The 19,937-nt window shown below is 44.8% G+C and overlaps 1 protein-coding gene across 2 annotated transcripts in view; it reads right to left on the bottom strand.

Annotated features, from left to right (window-relative positions):
• Window positions 1-15,026, bottom strand: part of msi1b (musashi RNA binding protein 1b) — a 15,027-nt gene extending 1 nt beyond the window's left edge. Inside the window, exons 1-15 of one of the 2 annotated variants that reach the window (XM_027021998.2) lie at window positions 14,901-15,021; window positions 14,580-14,620; window positions 13,600-13,681; window positions 13,192-13,276; window positions 7,921-7,962; window positions 7,659-7,751; window positions 4,748-4,796; window positions 3,997-4,079; window positions 3,752-3,869; window positions 3,549-3,629; window positions 2,986-3,042; window positions 2,475-2,537; window positions 1,778-1,932; window positions 1,488-1,533; window positions 1-1,402 (exon numbers count right to left, since the gene is read on the bottom strand). The exon at window positions 1-1,402 is cut by the window's left edge and continues 1 nt beyond it. In XM_027021998.2, the coding sequence (XP_026877799.1) occupies window positions 1,492-1,533; window positions 1,778-1,932; window positions 2,475-2,537; window positions 2,986-3,042; window positions 3,549-3,629; window positions 3,752-3,869; window positions 3,997-4,079; window positions 4,748-4,796; window positions 7,659-7,751; window positions 7,921-7,962; window positions 13,192-13,276; window positions 13,600-13,681; window positions 14,580-14,620; window positions 14,901-14,959 (1,050 nt within the window). In that variant the 5' untranslated portion in view covers window positions 14,960-15,021 and the 3' untranslated portion in view covers window positions 1-1,402; window positions 1,488-1,491. Of the gene's footprint in view, window positions 1,403-1,487; window positions 1,534-1,777; window positions 1,933-2,474; window positions 2,538-2,985; window positions 3,043-3,548; window positions 3,630-3,751; window positions 3,870-3,996; window positions 4,080-4,747; window positions 4,797-7,658; window positions 7,752-7,920; window positions 7,963-13,191; window positions 13,277-13,599; window positions 13,682-14,579; window positions 14,621-14,900 lie in introns of both variants that reach the window. The other variant, XM_027021999.2, reaches the window with a different exon arrangement.
• Window positions 15,027-19,937: the final 4,911 nt, after the last annotated feature.

Below are 19,937 nucleotides of genomic sequence, written 5' to 3'. Positions count from 1 at the left end.
AATATTTGGAAATAATTTATTAGGATTTTTGAAATGTTCATTTCTTACAAACAGTGAAACTTGACATGAGACATTATCAAGATGTTGAAGTACCTGACCTAAAGTTGTCATTTTAAAAATCTCCCCAAACCTGATTTCTTCATGTTAGTATTGTTTGCAGTGATTCATTTTGTCCAATAGGGACAGGTTTTTTTAAACAATAGTTTGTTCAACAGAGTAACCTTAGGGTCAACAGAGTAACCTTAGGATCAGCAGAGTAACCTTAGGGTCAACAGAGTAACCTTTGGATCAGCAGAGTGACCTTAGAGTCAACAGAGTGACCTTAGGATCAGCAGAGTGACCTTAGGGTCAACAGAGTGACCTTAGAATCAGCAGAGTGAACTTAGGGTCAACAGAGTGACCTTAGGATGAAGGACACAAAAGCAATGGTCAAATGTGTATGGCATAAACAGTGAACTTGACAGTTTACAGCATAATGTGGATGTTAGGAAAAAATATTAAATTCACATTTTAAATCCTCTTATACAAGGGAATACATTAGACCATGACAGCACTAATTACACACACACACACACACACACACACACACACACACACACACACACACACACACCCACACCCACACCCACACACACCCACACCTCCAGCGTTATTAGTAGCTTGTCATTCATAGTTCACTTTCCTCAGCAACACACAAAACAAAAACATTTCAAGTTAAAAAAGGTCAAAATATTACATTTAGAGAAACAAGACCATCTTGTGTGTTAAGTGTGTAAGATTCACACAAAAATCACACATCACAGATGTTTTCCTAGTGATCTCAGTAAGATCCAAAAGACTTAAAATCCTTTACAAGACAAAAGGGTCAAATCTAACTCTGAATGAAAAACATGTCCTCGGTTAATATCATGTTAATATCATTGCTATGATCAAGATCAACATCACAAATCCAGTTCCAAAACTACCAAAATATACATTTTGACATTCCTTCCAATATTTTCTTTTGTAGAAAATGTTTCATCTGAAATTCATCACATACTTTTCAAAAAATGTACCCAAAACCCAGGACACATCTTTGTTCCCATAAAACTGTTAAACATCTAAACTTCTACAACTGTAAACCTACAGTGCCTCAAAACACGTGAATAGTTTCATAAAAAAGGAAACAACATGTCCAGTAAACAGAACATCAGGACGATGGAAGTGGAAGAGAAACATACAGGCAGATTAAAACAGCAGGAAAGAAAACACTTTGAACCAGAGAATAATCTAAATATGTACATGTCCTTCCGTTCAGAGTGGAACAGACAGACAAGAGTGTTAGTACAGGTGATGGGACAGCAATGCGGGAAACACTGGGGACGCGTGGGACAGGTGCAGCTCCATCTGTCCACCCTGCCACCTGTAGGACACAAGCACACCCACCTGTAGAAGCAGGACTGTGTCACAGTGAGACAGTTCTGATAAGATTGAAACCACAGGCTTACCAGCTCAGTGGTAGCCATTGGTAAATGCCGTAGCGATCAGAGGACCCTGTGAGGATGAGGAGAGGGCGAGTGAGTGACAAAGAGCACAGAACACCTGTCTCAGAGATGGAGACTGCACCACCCCAGCATGTCAGCTCCACCAGAGAACCACAGTCTCACCGTAATGAAAAGAACAGTCAGTGTACATGAGAGGAAAATGTCTTTAATCAGTCTGGTAATAATGTTTTAAATAGAATTTAGAAGGTTTTAAATGCTCAGAAGGTTATTTTTCTGTGCTCAGTGAGTCTTACCCCGAGGCTGTGACTGAATCCAGTGCTGGGGGCGGGACTTGCAGCGCTGATGTAGCTACTGACTGTTGAGTCCTGACTGGTTGTTCCGTACAGCTCTGCCATTGGCCCAGGGCTGCTGGTGCTAAGAAATCCAGCAGAGCGAGAGGGGGCGGAGCCTATGGAAATAATAAGTCAAAGTCAAATTGATTTATGTAGCACGTTTTACAAGAGACACTGCCACAAAGCAGCTTTACAAATGTCCAAGTCCAAGCCCCCAGTGAGCAAACCAGGGGTGACAATGATGAGGAAAAACTCCCTGGAGCATGAGGAAGAAACCTTGAGAGGAACCAAGACTCAGAGGGGGGGGGGGCATCCTCTTCTGGGTGACAACACACACCACAATAATAACAATATAGACCATAAGGAGCAGAATAAATAGTGAGAGAATATAAGCAATTAATGAATTTACATAATAGGTATCTATCTATTTATTTATTTATTTTATTTTTGGTGTTTACCCTTATAACTTTATATTTTCTGTGTAACAGATAATATAACAGACTAATGAGTCAGGTCAAGTCTGCGTGGTGTGACCAGGTCTGTGTGAGGTAGCCGGATCTGGGTGATGTAACCGGGTCTGTGTGACGTGATGTAACAATGTTGTGTGTGTGTGTGTGTGGGGGCGTGTGTGGGTGTGTGTGTGTGAGACCTCACTAACCTCGGACCACAGCTGCTGCAGCTGCAGCAGCTGCCATTGGGTTATATGCTGTCAGAGGGATGGCTGCACAAACAAACAAACAAACAAACGTTCACATAAATACACACCTCTGAGAGAGAATACACGGATGTTACAATATTAATCCTTTGAACACTATTTGGCCAAAAGTATGTGGACAGTTGTATAAGCCTCTACACACAAACACAGTAGCCCTTACACAGAGCAGAATGGGGTGTGTTACACACACACAAACACAGTAACCCTTACACAGAGCAGAATGGGGTGTGTTACACACACACAAACACAGTAACCCTTACACAGAGCAGAATGGGGCGTGTTACACACACACAAACACAGTAACCCTTACACAGAGCGGAGTGGGGTGTGTTGCACCCACCACAGACCCATGGGTGCATGTGTGTGTCTGTGTGTGTAGTGTATGTGTGTGAGTGTCTGTCCGCGCACTTCTGTGTGTGTGTGTGTGTGAGAGAGACGTTAGCATGCTTGTAACCTGTGAGCTCAGGGGGGTGTGGTGATGTCAGGAGGGGGGTCCTCTCTAAGTGGAATTCTAGAACAAAAACAAAGACACAAAGCTGTTTAAATGCACACATACGCACACACACACACACACACACACACACACACACACACACACACACACAACAGGGATATTATTCATGTAAGATTCAATTAAATTCTAACACAAGTCCACACACACGCTACTAACCGGGCAACTAGATATGGATGCATTATTATTAAAGCATTACTTCACAAGAGTCTAGATGAGGGGTGTGTAACACCCGAGATTTACAAGCAGCCACTATAAACGTGCGTGTGTGTGTGTGTATGTGTGTGTGCATGAGTGTGTATGTGTGTGTTTGAGTGTGCGTGTATGTGCGTGTATATGTGCGTGCAAGTGTGTGTGTGTGTTTGCGCGCATGTGAGAGTGTGCGTGTGTGTGTGCATGAGTGTGTATGTATGTGTGTTTGAGTGTGCGTATGTGTGTTTTCCTAGTGCTGTTTTAATGGTATGTGGGAGGCTGTCTAAGGGACGAGATGTGCTGTGCTGTCTTACCGGGGAACTGATACGTGTAGCCAGGGGTCAGACTAGTGTAACTGCGCCCAGAATAGGCTGCTGCCTGAAAACCAGGATAGCCTGGCACACCCAGAGAGAGAGAGAGAGAGAGAGAGAGAGGGAGATATGTAATACAGCATGCTGATCATGATATAGACAGTAGGGGGAAGCAGAGTGCTTGTGCAAGCTGTCACATGAATTACCCAGCATGCCTATGCCTAGCATGAAGGCATCCATCCCATAGGGCATGACCCGGGCACGCCCCCTCGATGACCCTGCTGGTGACATCACCTCTTTTGGCTGGGCCTTCTTACACTCCACCTGTGGTCAGCAGAAGAGTGTGTAAGTCCTGACAGCCAGGACATGCCACGGCAGCGGGACATGGGGGACAGCAAGGAAGGAGACAGCAGGCCAAAACCAGACCAACCAGTGCTAACGGAATCCTCACCATTTTGTTGTTGATTTCGTGGAAATGGATCTCACACACTTTCTCCACCACATCCTCGTTCTCAAATGTCACAAAGCCGAACCCTAGAGACAGAGAGACAGCAGAGAGACGCTGAGATCACAGGACAGTTAAGAGCAGACAGTCTCCTATAGACATTAGACACACCACACACCTCACACACACTACACACACTCTGTTTGCTCTACACACCCCACACACTCCCTACCAAAAACGTGTTTTAAGATTATATATGCTACTGTTTACTAACATTACATAACGTTACTACACACTGCATTAATCCAGTGTCTCTGTTTGCCAGTGCCCTCCGTACCACATGGGGGCAGTGCTCCCCGAGACCACAGGTGCCTAAAGGCATCGTGACTCTGCCCATTCTGCACACCTGCACTGGATTAAAGTTTGTTTAAAGGCTGAGGTCTGAGGTCTACTGTCGACTTCTTAGTCTTCTTTGATTCACAACTATGAGTTCCATTTGTGGTGTCTTTTGTTGCTCTGACGTCTTTTTAGGAGTATGCCAAAGCACAACAGTTTTTAGACCTCATAAAGAGAACATCCCCTTCCACATGCTGCCCCTCCCCTTCCAACCGCTGCCCCTCCCCTTCCACCCGATGCCCCTCCCCTTCCCATAAACCGGCCTTCTCCCACTCAGCCAGGGAGGAAGTGAGAGACTGAGAAGAAGGAGAGAGAGAGAGAGGGAGGGAGAGAGGGAGGGACATGTCCCAGTGTGACTCACCTCTGTGTCTGTTGGTGGTCTTATCAAACATAAGCATGGCATCATCCACCTACAGGAAGCAGAAGGGGACAGGAAGAGACAGATTTACTGCACTCTAATTAGGACATGAAGCCCTTCTCACTAACACACAGCCCACATGGGAGACGCAGGCCAGCTCCAGACGCTCAACCCTAACCTCCACCCCCACCCTGGATACAGAAGAGCCCAGTGTCTTACACACCCTGCATGGACTCATCAGAACTGGACTTCAGGTAATGCATCAACACAATAATATACAGTACATTCAAAATCAGTTCCTACACAGTGACAGTGGAAGCCAAGCGAGTTTCCACACACACACACACACGCACACACACACACACACACACTCCTGTGAAGTAATAATAACCTCTGACACGGCCCTGCCCACAGGACGCATTTATAGGGTTATTTTGATACTAACATGCTAAAACATGATGCGTTATAATCGTAATCAGATCATAATGAAGCAAATAACACAGTTTGCTTGCCACAGACTGTCACATGCAGGGTTCCACACAGATAGTGTGTGCGTAAAATACATTTATATTTTAGACTGCTTGTGGTCAGTGTGCATGTGCGTGTGCGTGTGAGTGTGTGTGTAAGTGTGAGTGTATTCCCAGGCTGGTCACTATGGATATTCAGACAAACATCTCCACACAGCCTAAAGGTCAAGGGATACAAGCCACTGTGTGTGTTTCCACTGTGTGTGTTTACTACATGCATGTGTGTGTATGGTGAATGTAACTGCAATGAAAACTCGTGCTGCAAAGGACACTGATCAACAGTGTTCTGAGAACTTCCTGCTTTTGTAATCCACTGTGGACCCTTCACCTTCAGGAGCACACCCCACACATGACCCTTCACCTTCAGGAGCACACCCCACACATGACCCTTCACCTTCAGGAGCACACCCCACACATGACCCTTCACCTTCAGGAGCACACCCCACACATGACCCTTCACCTTCAGGAGCACACCCCACACATGACCCTTCACCTTCAGGGAGCACACCCCACACATGACCCTTCACCTTCAGGAGCACACCCCACACATGACCCTTCACCTTCAGGGAGCACACCCCACACATGACCCTTCACCTTCAGGAGCACACCCCACACATGACCCTTCACCTTCAGGGAGCACACCCCACACATGACCCTTCACCTTCAGGAGCACACCCCACACATGACCCTTCACCTTCAGGGAGCACACCCCACACATGACCCTTCACCTTCAGGGAGCACACCCCACACATGACCCTTCACCTTCAGGAGCACACCCCACACATGACCCTTCACCTTCAGGGAGCACACCCCACACATGACCCTTCACCTTCAGGAGCACACCCCAGACATGACCCTTCACCTTCAGGAGCACACCCCACACATGACACTTCACCTTCAGGAGCACACCCCACACATGACACTTCACCTTCAGGAGCACACCCCACACATGACCCTTCACCTTCAGGAGCACACCCCACACACCCTTCATCACAGGGTTTCCACTTCAGGGGCTACAGGTGGCAAACACGCGCCCGACCACCGGCGCAGCAGCCAGAGCCCCCATCTCAGAACTCTACAGCACTGTGCTCATTAGTGCTGTCTGAAAGACTCACAGGTAACTGACAGGTTATTACTGAGTTCATGAGAACATTATTCTAGTGGACACACATCCCACACCCATCCCACACTCCACTTTCTCTCCTTCCTTTTTCCTCTGTCTATCACTCCATCACTCTCTTGCCCCCTCCAGCAAAATCAGAGCAGTACCAATCCTCCAGTGAGCTCCACTAATATGCAGCTTCCAAAGTGCTGGAGCTTCCCAAGTGCCGGAGCTTCCCAAACGTTGGAGCTTCCAAAACGCTGGAGCTTTCCAGACTTTGCAAGGCCAGTCTGGATCACTCAAGTTACCCTGCACTCCACACAGACCACAGTCCAGTCCAGTCTACTCCAGTCCACAGAGTAGTCCAAACCACATATTAATCCATACCACAGTCCAGTCCAGACCAGTCCAGACCAGTCCAGCATGCGGCCACGGCGACACAGTTCAGGAGTGCAGCTGGACGCTGGAGGAAGAAAGACTGCAGCTTGGCTGTGTGTGAGTGCGGTTTTGTGAAGAGGACACCAGCTTAAAAGTGGTATTGTTGTAGCTTCAGTAATGAGTACACCTCCTCCCATTACACACACACACACTTTCTCTCCCTTCCTCTCTCTCTCTCTCTCACACACACACACAAACCACACAACAAAACCTTTTGCCCGCTGAATTACTTGGGGACAATGGACGGGCAGGGTCACCGTGGTAACGGTGTGTGTGTGGGGGTGTTCAGGGTAGGAGCAGCTGTTCCATCAGATTAATTCTGATTCAAGTGCCCCCTCCCCCACCATGTCCTACAAACTGGGCCCACCAACTTTAGCCCATATACCCTGCAGAAGCGTAAAACACTCCAACTCCACTCACCTTAGTCAACATGCTGTAATCACAAACCTGCTTAGGAAACTTGGATCCTTTACGCTCCACCCACACCAGCCCCCACCCCCCACCCCCTTCTCACTGTCTTTCTCTCTTTCTTCCCTTTCTCTCATCCACCTCTCTCTGGTCACTAACTTTAGCTCCACCCTCACACTCCTCCCTTTGTCTCTCACTTTCAACAACTTGGTTTAAATTCCACCATTTCTCTCTGTACCCAGACAAATACAAGTTATGTTTGTGATTTGTAGTGTTTGTGTTTTGTGATTAGTGTTTGCGTTTAGCATTTGTGTTTAGTGTTTATGACTAGTGTTTTGATTTGTGTTTAAGCATTTTAATTATTGTTTGTGATCAGTGTTTGGGTTTAGTGTTTGTGATTAGTGTCTCTGAGTCACAGACTGACCGGTATAGCACTTACCTTCCCAAACTGATCAAAGTACTGCTTCACATCTTCAACTGTGGTGTTGACTGACAAACCCCCAACAAAGATCTTCTTCGTCCTGGTCACCAGCTAAGAGGAGGCAGGTGTGAGTGAACAGCCCTCATAGTAATGTGAGTCATTTGAGTGAAGCCTGTCCATAAAGACAGACAGCCAGACACAGAGAGACAGATGGACAGACAGACAGACAGACAGACAGAGAGACACAGTGTCCGACCCACAGACAGACAGACAGACATACCTTGGGCTGGGCTCGGCGAGGGAATGCCACTTTTGGGTCGATCTGGAGGAGAGGTAGAGACACTCAGGGTTAGCAAGACCATCGTGTAGTGTAGGGGGTGTCAGTGCACGTAAGTGCTCGTCACCCTGCTCACTTTCAGTGTGGGGTGTTCATCACCCTGCTCACTCTCAGTGTGGGGTTCTCCTCACCCTGCTCACTCTCAGTGTGGGGTACTCGTCACCCTGCTCACTCTCAGTGTGGGGTGCACATAACCCTGCTCACTCTCAGTGTGGGGTTCTCCTCACCCTGCTCACTCTCAGTGTGGGGTTCTCCTCACCCTGCTCACTCTCAGTGTGGGGTGCTCGTCACCCTGCTCACTCTCAGTGTGGGGTGCTCGTCACCCTGCTCACTCTCAGTGTGGGGTACTCATCACCCTTCTCACTCAGTGTGGGGTGCACATAACCCTGCTCACTCTCAGTGTGGGGTGCTCATAACCCTGCTCACTCTCAGTGTGGGGTGCTCGTAACCCTGCTCACTCTCAGTGTGGGGTGCTCATCACCCTGCTCACTCTCAGTGTGGGGTGCACAGCATCTCACACACCTGCCTCACTAAGGACAGCAGCTTCTGGACGTTCTGTTATATGAGCAGTCCAGTGAAACACGTGTGTGTGGGACCGGGCAGACGGAATAGAGACTGGGATCCTCTAGCACTGAAACAACTTCAGCAGGACAAACTAGACAGAGGGAGAGATGGAGAGAGTGAAAGAGCGCGTGAGAAAGCAGGGTGGAGAGAGAGTGAGAGTGAGACAGAGAAAGAGAGAAAGAAAGAGAGAGAGGGAGGGAGTTTCTGTGTCAACACCCACAGACAAAGAGACAGTGGGAGTAGAAAAGTTCTCTGGTTACTAGGAGAGACGGGGAGAGAAAGGCGAGTCCCGCAGGCCTGTGAGCGCTGCCAGCCCCATCTGTCACTGAGGGCAGAGGAGAAGGGTCAGACTCGCCTGAGACACCGCCGAGTGACACACACACACACACACACACACACACACACACACACACACACACACACACACAAAAATACACACAGACACTACACACACAAACCGATGCACACACAAAAACACAAACTGGTACACACATTCAAACGCACTCACACACACACGCACAACCCTGCAATTAACATCACAACCACATCCTACCTTGGAAAACAAAACAACATTAAGAAAAAGAACAGTCAGAGGGTTAACTCCTCCCCTGGGTTAACTCCTCCCCTGGGTTAACGCCTCCCCTGGGTTTACTTCAACTCTGGGTTAACTCCACCCCTGGGTTTACTCCACCTCTGGGTTAACTCCTTCCCTGGGTTTACTCTACCTCTGGGTTAACTCCTCCCCTGGGTTAATGCCTCCTCTGGGTTAACTCCTCCCCTGGGTTACTCCACTTCTTGGTTAACTCCTCCTCTGGGTTAACTACTCCCCTTGGTTCACTATTCCCCTGGGTTAACGCCTCCTCTGGGATAACCCCCCCTCCGGGTTACTCCACCGCTTGGTTAACTCCTCCTCTGGGTTAACTACTCCCCTTGGTTCACTATTCCCCTGGGCTAACGCCTCCTCTGGGATAACCCCCCCTCTGGGTTACTCCACCTCTTGGTTAACTCCTCCTCTGGGTTAACTACTCCCCTTGGTTCACTATTCCCCTGGGTTAACGCCTCCTCTGGGATAGCCCCCCCTCCGGGTTACTCCACCTCTTGGTTAACTCCTCCTCTGGGTTAACTACTCCCCTTGGTTCACTACCCCCCTGGGATTACTCCACCCCTGCCGCTACTCTGGGCTAGTACGCTTTGGTCTGTTCTTTCTTTTTTAACTTCTTTCTTCCTTTCTAATCCCGAGTGACGTTGAGGGGTTTAGAGAGGATTGAAAAAAACTGTTTTGTATTTGACTGAGAATCCAACATGCGTGAACACAGAGCACCACAGAACACAGGCAATGCTCCACTGGGTAATGTAGGATTTTAATTCATTGCATTTTTATAACAAATTTTACACATTGAATGTTAGCACACTGAAGGTATATGTGCAAAAAATCAAATCAACCATTTAAGACCAGATGCAAGATGCAAACATGCTAGATTACAAACACTCAGTAGGTCTATATTAGTCTAGAAACTTCTCTAGTCCACTCTAGACTACTCCATGCTGTACTGAGGTTAAGTTCTAGAAGACAGTGAACACAGTCCAGCTCTAGTGGATTAGTGTGAGTCTGAGAGAGGGTTGGTGTGGAGCTGAAGGCTATCACCTCGGCTTCTAAACTACAGCCACGTCCTCAGTCTGCTTCGCCCCACACAAGGTCAGCCTACGAGTGAGAGGTCTAGGCTAGACTGCGCAGAGATCGCGTGGAGGAACTACGGTTTAGATCTACGCATCTCTACACTAGTCTGATAATCACCTCGAATCCATTACACGCCTGAATCCCCAACACTCCTGTACACATTAAAAAAAACCCACAAAACACAGACACACACACACAAACACACACACAAACACAAACAAAATGAACATACAGTGGAGCAGCTGGCACAGAGCAGGACAGCAGTGCAGTGAAGAAGCCACAGCCAAGCTCAGCACTGAACTACACACGGCCAAGGACACACAGCTGGACAGCACACTGCTAGCTTCTAGGGTTACATTCTTCCATAGGGCAATTATGAAGAAGTGAATTGATCAATGGATAAATTAATACATAAATAAATAAAGTCAAATTATTTTCATGCTTTAAACCTTTGAAAACTCTATAACATGGTAAACGTTTTTTGTTAATTTCTTTTTTCCCTTTTTGTTAATTTTAGCAGGTGTTTTTTACTAAATACTTTTAATGCATCTTAAATGAAATGAGTGGAGGAGGAAGTGAATCTTGAACACGTGCGAGTGGAGAACACTGCTGTGTTCCGTACACGTGCGAGGGGAGAACACTGCTGTGTTCTGTACATGTGAGGCCACCACTGTTCTCTGGGCCTGTGAATAAGAATCCAGAGAAAACACACCTTCCTGCAGCCCTTAGTACTACTGCAGTAAAAAACATGAGGTTAAAGTCTGTACCACAGGATGATAAACCAAGTCTATACTGTAGAATGGCATAAAATATCTCAATTAACTAAACATCAAACAACAGAATCCATGCTGAAACTCCTGAACGTGTTCTGAGCCATGCTTAAACTCCTAAATGTGTTCTGAACACTTTGAACCAGGTCGGAGTTTCTCTCTTACAAATGGTTTAATGAGCACATCAATTATTTTTAGCACCAATCAGAGAAACACTGTCAAACCCCTCACACCCACATCCCACAAGCACATGCCCAAAAACCTTCCAAACACCCACAAACCCCCGCACACCCACACACACCCAAAGCTGGACACTCAGATAGGTACACTGTTTGGTGGACAGATGAACCAGGACTGTACAACTCAATCCTGTTTACACAAATCTGATTAGTGTTTAAGTCTAGTGCATGAATTTCTCTCTCTCTCTCTCTCTCTCTCTCTCTCTCTCTCTCTCTCTCCCATCCTCCACTACTGCAGTACGGAGCTTATGGAGCTAATCTCCAATCTAAATCGTCCCAGGCAGACTGCCACACGACACCTTCACAGGGGCACAGGCACTGGGCTGAGGACAAAAGAGCCCATGTTCCCTACACTGAGGCTGCATCTGTGTGGAGGGGTGGTAGCTCAGACCAGCATAGCACCTCCCCTCACACCTCCACGCAGACCAGACACGCACAGACCAGACCGGCGCAGACCAGACCAGACCCACGCAGACCAGACCTGCGCAGACCAGACCTACACAGACCAGACCCAGGTAGTCCAGACCCATGCAGACCAGACCCACACAGACCAGATCCACACAGACCAGACCCACGCAGGGCTGCTTTGTGTACTGAGCCTATAAATGGCAGATTCTTTCCTTTCCCAGCCTCCATTCACACACACAGCGAGGGCTGAGTACGACTGTAAGATTATCTTCATGTTTTCAGGAATGTGATCTTGGAGAACAGTTCAAATAGGTCACCATGCCGCACTAGGGAGCTGAAATGCTGACTGGCATAATTGTGCACTCTGCTGATTGGAGACCTGTATCACAGAGACTCTGCTGATCAGAGACCTGCCTTACAAAGAGACTCTGCTGATTGGAGACCTGTATCACAGAGGGATTCTGCTGATCTGAGAACTGTATCACAGAGGGACTCTGCTGATCTGAGACCTGTATCACAGAGGGACAGTGCATGGGGGTGGAGAAGTTTACACCTGTGTGTTCTCGCTTCCCGTCCTCCTACCCACCATCACCTACTGTTCTCTGCACAGCCATTTTAAAGAGCACCGGACAAAAAGCCTTCCATTGTGGAATACTTGTACACATGTTTATCCTGAAAAACTGAAAAGAGGGAGAAATATATAGAGAAAAATAGAGAGCAGAAAGAAGAAAAATAAATATATAAAGAAAAATAAAGTGAGAGGAGAAAGAAGAAAAAGAAAGAGATGAGAAAGTTTTTTTCCTCTCAAGCCCTAATCCCCCCCCCGCCTTCCGAACCCCTAGGGGAGCGACTCCACAGTCACTATGGTAACCAACGGGCGCCATTGTCCCAGGACCCGCCTGTTCTGAGCACTAACAAAGACTCATGCACACACACACACGCACACACACACACACACACACACACACACTTCATTCAGAACTGTGTAAGTTTCAAACTTTAAATGTTGTTCTAGGAATACTATCACAGGTCTGTTGAAGACACGTCGCTACAGGGCCAAGAGGAAGTTCTATCGTTTCCCTCCTTAAAAAGCGTCATGAGGTGTGGCTAGTTTGTAGCTAGTTTTTATAAACTGGCCCTTATACCCTGCCCGGGTCCCCATGTTACCATAGCGATGGCTACAGAAAAGGAACTCTTTCCTGACAACCTCACAGAGGGAGGGAGAGGCTCTTTCTCTCGCGCCCTCTTTCACTCTCTCTCCCCCATGTTCCAAATCGGGCCCTAATTGATTTTGACTCAAGAACAAAATGAACAGGCCTTAAAGCTTTGGAGCAGAAGCAGCGCAGCTCTCTAAACACTCTGGTCTGTGAGAATCTGTCCTATTATGTAGCTCAGAGACGTGGAGAGAGAACGGCCTCGCTGCTTCAGTGGCTCTGTCGAACTACAACATATCACTGGCTCAGACAGTCTGTAGGTGCTATAAAGAGCCACAAGCCTGCTTATAAAAGGACAGAAAATATGCAGAACAGAAGTAGTACAGAAAATGAAAACTCACTGTTTTAGAGTCCAGTTCATGTCTGGTCTGGGCCAGCACTTTATCCACACCAGCCTGGTCTGCAAACGTCACAAACCCAAACCCCCTGCACAAAAGGAAAGGCCAAGAGTCAAAGCCAACCTACCTCCTGCATGAGCTGAGCAGGACACAGCAGAGAAGGTGGTGGAGGTCTAGAAGGTAGTGGAGGTAGTAGAGGTGTGGTGGGGCAGTGCTAGCTCAGTGGTTAATGTACTTGACTTGTAATCAAAAGGTTGCTGGTTCAAATTGCCAAATTGCCACTGTTGGGCCCCTGAGCAAGACCCTTAGCCCTCAAGTTGTACACAGTCAAAATTGTAAGTTGCTTTGGATAAAAACATCTGCTAAATGATGGAGGTGGTGTAGGGACCCTCCTGCAGGTTCACCCCTTACCTGGAGCGCTTGGTAACTGGATCCCTCATCACCATGCTCTCCTTCACTTCTCCAAACTTGCAGAAGTAGTCCTTCAAACCCTCTGGAACAACATGCAAAAGCTGATGAAACATCTGATGCTCACGTGCAATGAAGCTGAGAACTGTGACATCTGCAGACTGTAGGCATCTGCATAGGTACACATTCCATAGAAAATTGCAAAATTGACTACATTGTCCAGGGAACAGCAGTCATACAGGAATCCCACAACAGGACAAATAAAACAGTGCATTCTTTTATTAGCTGCGAGCTGTTGGCAAATGCTAAATATGCAAGCAATTAATTTTAATTAAACATTCATGACAACTAAATTACCATGCTAGCTAAATTAGCCTGTTTATAAACCTTGTCTCATTTTCTATCTTTATATCCTGTGTGAAGGTAACTTCCATGCAGTGGGGATCTCATAGAGGTACATCAGCTGAAACAATTAATCATCTTAAAATTGTTAAGAGGAGCTGATAGAGTTGGATGACAGGGTCGTGCGTTGCCTTTAACAAAGACCCAGCGTAATTCAAAACATGTATGTGTCCTACATACTGTGGCACAGCCAACAGCATCAAAACACCCGTACAAACCTCCCGTGTTACTCTCTCTCTCTCTCTCTCTCTCTCTCTCTCTCTCTCTCTCTCTCTCTCTCTCTCTCTCTCTCTCTCACACACACACACACACACACACACACGCTTTTTGTACTGTGGCCTACCTTAAGAACAGAGTCATCCTGATCTAGCTTCGTCGACCTCAAAGTCCTACTTAAAAACGTCCATCTAAACCTCCCTACAGAGCGAACGCTTTGGTGATCGCAGGTTACATTTTAAAGACGTTAGTTTCGCACTTCATGAGTCTCACCAGCTCGAGCGCGCGTAAGTGTATTCGTCTGTTAACTAAAGCAGCTTTGCCACTTCGGAAAAGTTTTTGGCTGCTGTGAAAGTTTCACTCACCTTGAGTGGTCTGCCAACTGAGACCGCCGATGAACATTTTGCTGTACAAAACAAGAAAAATAGAATCAACAAGTGCACTGAATTGCCTTTAGACAACGCAAATGCCGGTTTTGAAGAGTAATTTACTTCTTGCCACCAAACTGTGAGCATGAAGCTCGTGGTTCGGGCTCTATAAGTGTGTGTGTGCCCGAGCGCAGGGGCTGAGGTGAGGACACGCGTCGCCCCCCTCTTTGTTTGGTTACTTCAGGAATATTTCCTCTCTAACGACCTTTTTGATGGACCTGGAGTTTATAGATAATCAAAGAGCAATAACGCGAGTACCAGGGGTCGTGCGGCGAGTCCGCGGCGGTCAGGTTGCTCTGGTTGCTGTCCGACTCCATTCCGCGGCCGTGGGTCCCGTCCGAGTCGTGCGAGCGCGCAGGCAAAAAAGTGAGGAGAGGGGGACTGGCACGGGCTGGGCTGAGACGCGCGCGGGGCGATGAGCAGCCAGACTCCTCCTCTTGGTCCACTCTCGAGGAGGATCAGGGCGCTCGCGCCAGCTGACCGAAGGTTACCTAGCAAGCCACCGGGCCCGAGAGCCACGGAAATGACATATGGCCGCAAATCAATGCATGTGGAATCCAGGGAGCCGAAATAAGGGCGGATTTAGCTGGACGCTGTACGTTTGCAGGGGGTCTCCCTCCCTCCGAAATGTAACATAACAAATTCACCCTTATTAACCTGCTCATTTCTTTTAATTCTAGTTTTCTTAGTTACTAGTAACTTAAAACATTAATTATATGTTTATGGTTCATTTATTATTATTACGTACTATTAAATTATTAATAAATGAACAACGATAATAACATTATTCTAATCGGGCCACACTCAGGATAAATATGTAGCCTAGTAGTCTATATGGTCTAACCCTAGTTTGAAAATGAGAACTTGTGTATTGTTACTTCGATAAGTAATGTTTCACAATGTGTCCTTTCCCGTAACGTGTCTCACTCCGAAACCTGTTGAGAAAACTCTTGACCCTTCACTGGCCTAGCCAGGCTGGTTACTATGGCAACGGGTATAACTGTTAACAGAATAACAGTTAAAGAGTTGAATGATGAATGTCATAGCTGCCGTCTTAGTGCATCAGAAGGCGATTCATAATCTCTTCAATTTCTCCAGGATCCGAAAATCCTTAGCAAAAATGTCACATTCTCAACATCACACAGCCACCTAACCATTAGGGTTACATTTCTTAAAGAATAACAGATATCCTACAAAACAACAACAACAACAACAACAACAACAAAAAACATAAGCAAACAGGGTTTAATGGAGTTTATTATAACAAAATTACAGCATTGTAGTGTGTTGAGCAACTGGGTTTATTATGACATTAAAGCTGTGGGTTCGATGTGAGGCTGTGCTGTGGGCTGTTATCCAGAGCGACTTACAGAAGTGCTTTGTCATTTAATCATAGAATGTGTCCTGTTTACTTATAGAATGTGTCCTGTTACTTATAGAATATGTCCTGTTTACTTATAGAATGTGTCCTGTTACTTATAGAATATGTCCTGTTACTTATATGTGTCTGTTTTCTTATAGAATGTGTCCTGTTACTCATAGAATATGTCCTGTTTACTTATAGACTGTGTCCTATTACTTATAGAATATGTCCCGTTTACTTATAGAATGTGTCCTGTTTATTTATAGAATGTGTCCTATTACTTATAGACTATGTCCTGTTTACTTATAGAATGTGTCCTGTTGCTACAGAATATGTCCTGTTTACTTATAGAATGTGTCCTGTTACTTATAGAATGTGTCCTGTTTACTTATAGAATGTGTCCTGTTACTTATAGAATATGTCCTGTTTACTTATAGAATGTGTCCTGTTACTTATAGAATATGTCCTGTTACTTATATAATGTGTCTGTTTTCTTATAGAATGTGTCCTGTTACTTATAGAATATGTCCTGTTTACTTATAGACTGTGTCCTATTACTTATAGAATATGTCCTGTTTACTTATAGAATGTGTCCTGTTACTTATAGAATGTGTCCTGTTACTTATAGAATATGTCCTGTTTACTTATAGAATGTGTTCTATTACTTATAGAATATGTCCTGTTACTTATATAATGTGTCTGTTTTCTTATAGAATGTGTCCTGTTACTCATAGAATATGTCCTGTTTACCTATAGACTGTCCTATTATTTATAGAATATGTCCTGTTTACTTATAGAATGTGTCCTATTACTTATAGAATATGTCCTGTTTACTTATAGAATGTGTCCTGTTACTTATAGAATATGTCCTGTTTACTTACAGAATATGTCCTGTTTTCTATAGAATGTTTCCTGTAGCACCTCATGCTTTTCTCAGACTCAGCAGACCATCTGCAGTTTAGTGGTTGTAATAGGATTGTGGGTAAGCGGTACTTCTGGCCTGAATTGATGTACTTAGTGTGCCTGGACTCTTGCCCTCACACTCTGTTGAATTCTCATCCTTAAAGACATACAAGAAATAGAATTACATAAATAATAAAGAGAATGAAACCCACATATCTCTGCTATATCATTGCGATTAATACAATCTGTGTTTATAGTTGAGTTGATATAGAGTGAGTCCTGTGTTTTATGTGCATTTATAAAATAATTTACATTATTTATTATAATTCAGACAATAGTAGATAATAGTAGAGCATTTATCATAATATTATAGACATAGACTAACATGACCGCCAGACTAAGATATGATTCTTAAGATTTTAAAAACTGTTCCAAAGCTATTTAGAGCAGTAACATACATTACAGGATTATTTATATATCTATAGGATGAGAATTAGAAAGCACTCTCTCTCATTTTTATATCTACAGTCTGTGAATAAGTAGAAATCATCAGATACAAAAATTAAATGTGCTCAAAGTGAAATATATTCTGATTATAGCTTGTTATACAGATTAAAAACAAAATACAACAATATATATGTTTGAACATGGGTTTATATGGGTTTATCTGAGACTACCATCACTCCACTGTAGATAGACAGTATATAATGGGATTGTTAACTGAACCTGGACGTGACAGAATGATCAGGACTGGAAACCTGTTGGTAGTGTTTGAACATCGGGTTGATGGTATTTGTGATTTGTGTTGTGTTTGTACATTCTGTTGGTAGTGTTTGAACGTTGGGTTGGTGGTATTTTTTATTTTTGCTGTGTTTGTACATTCTTTTGGTAGTGTTTGAATGTTGGGGTGTTGGTATTTGTGATTTGTGTTGTGTTTGTACATTCTGTTGGTAGTGTTTGAACATTGAATTGGTGGTATTTGTGATTTGTGTTGTGTTTGTAAGTTGTGTGGTCTTACATTTCTCCAGAGTGTTTAGTCAGCATGCTCACTGCTTATAGCTCAGTCTTAAGCATTTAATTAGTGCCAGACTTAGTTAATCTCTCTTCTCCTCTCCCCTCCACACACACACACACACACACACACACACACACACACACACACACACACACACACACACACACATATCTCAACATGTGACCCCTTCACTGCACAGTGATGGATTACCCCTTCTCCCCAGAATGCTCAGCAGTGTTGCAGCACAGAGGAGGGTGTGTGTGAGCCTGTTGTACACACGTGTTGCAGTGGTCAGCAGAGTCCTGTCCTCAAAGAGTCCTGTCCTAAAAGACTCCTGCCTTGAGAAAGACCTGACAGAGGCCTCGCAAAAAATCCCATCCTTGGAAGCCCTGGTCTGCTCCAAACACACACACACAGTCACATGAGCTCCTTCACAGAGGAGTCATAAAGTTTGTCTAACCTGCATCAATATAGAGTGTCCCTAATCCTATGTTACTTTTATATATTACACTCTTATCCAAAGCAACATACAATTATGACTGAGTACAACGTAAGTAATTGAGTGTTAAGGGTCTTGCGCAGGGGCAAGGCTCGAACCAGCAACCTTCAAACTACAAGTGAAGTATCTTAACCACAGAGCTACCACTGCCCACCAGAACCCTCACCCTATCCTAACCTTAATCCTGAACCTGCATGAACCTAGAATAACAAACCCAAACCCAAACCCCAACCCTAACCGTAACCCCAACCCTATCCCCAACTCTAATCCTAACCCTGACCCCTGAACCACATCTGTGTTTATAAGGGTACAGAGACAGAGGGAAAAAAGAAGTCAGCAAGAATTTGGTCCCAGTAACTCAAAGAAAAACAACACGACTGTCCTCACAGCAGGCAGCTACTGTAGTTCATGTTACATGCACTGGTGGATAAAGCCCACAAACTGTAAAGTAAAACCAAAGGGCACATAAACAACATTCAAAAATGAAAAACATAAAGTGTTAAAATTCTTTAGGTATGTCACGAACTAAAAGTATATACTGTAAAACATATAAAAGTATACAACACTGAAAGTTCATAATGCATATATCCTATACTATATACATATATGATTTGTACAGTAGATATTGAGGACAAATAAACTGGTGATAGTTTAAAATAAGTTTTGTTTGCTATTAAACCTTTTGTGCCCTGGTTTAACCAGATAAAAAAAGTTGGATCCACGGTAGTTAATCTTTAGTAAATCTATAGTTTAATGGTTAGAGCTCTTGAAAGTGAAATGATGTGCAAAATAATAAAAAATGCAACTTGTGTGTAGTTAAAAATGTAGCTTGTGTGTAGTTAAAAATGAAACTTATGTATAATTAAAAATGTAGCTTGTGTGTAGTTAAAAATGAAACTTATATATAGTTAAAAATGCAGCTTGTGTGGTTAAAAATGAAACTTATGTATAGTTAAAAATGTAGCTTGTGTGTAGTTAAAAATGAAACTTATGTATAGTTAAAAATGTAGCTTGTGTATGGTTAAAAATGAAACTTATGTATAGTTAAAATTGTAACGTGTGTATAGTTATAAATGTAACTTGTGTATAGTTATATACCTCTTACTTAACTGTCCTCCATTGTCTGTGCGCATGTATCTACAAATACACACTGACTCCTGAGGCACAAAAAATACAGACAAAGAGTCTGAGACTGTAGGAACATGAAAGGAAAAATGAAATGTTAAATTTCTGCATACATGGCCAATAACTGAGTGAAAGAAAGATAGCGGGGGGGGGGGGGGGGGGGGGGGGGGACGGACGACGACGTCGACGACGACGACACACACAGAGGGACAGAATCTGGTCTTTTGACCGAGCGAAACTCTGTGCACTATTCAGAATTATAGTCTTATAGGAAAAAGTCACCTGGACATGTGCAGATGCCCTCTAGTGGAAGACGTACATTGACTGGAAGAAACACAACAGACTGCCTTCATGCGGTTAAAGGAGCAGCACTAAGTTTGTAAAATTACG

This window comes from Electrophorus electricus, chromosome 18, assembly GCF_013358815.1.
Source record: "Electrophorus electricus isolate fEleEle1 chromosome 18, fEleEle1.pri, whole genome shotgun sequence".
NCBI classification, from domain to species: Eukaryota; Metazoa; Chordata; class Actinopteri; order Gymnotiformes; family Gymnotidae; genus Electrophorus; species Electrophorus electricus.
Note: the sequence above shows the minus strand (reverse complement) of the source record. Positions and strands in the feature narration are given on the sequence as shown.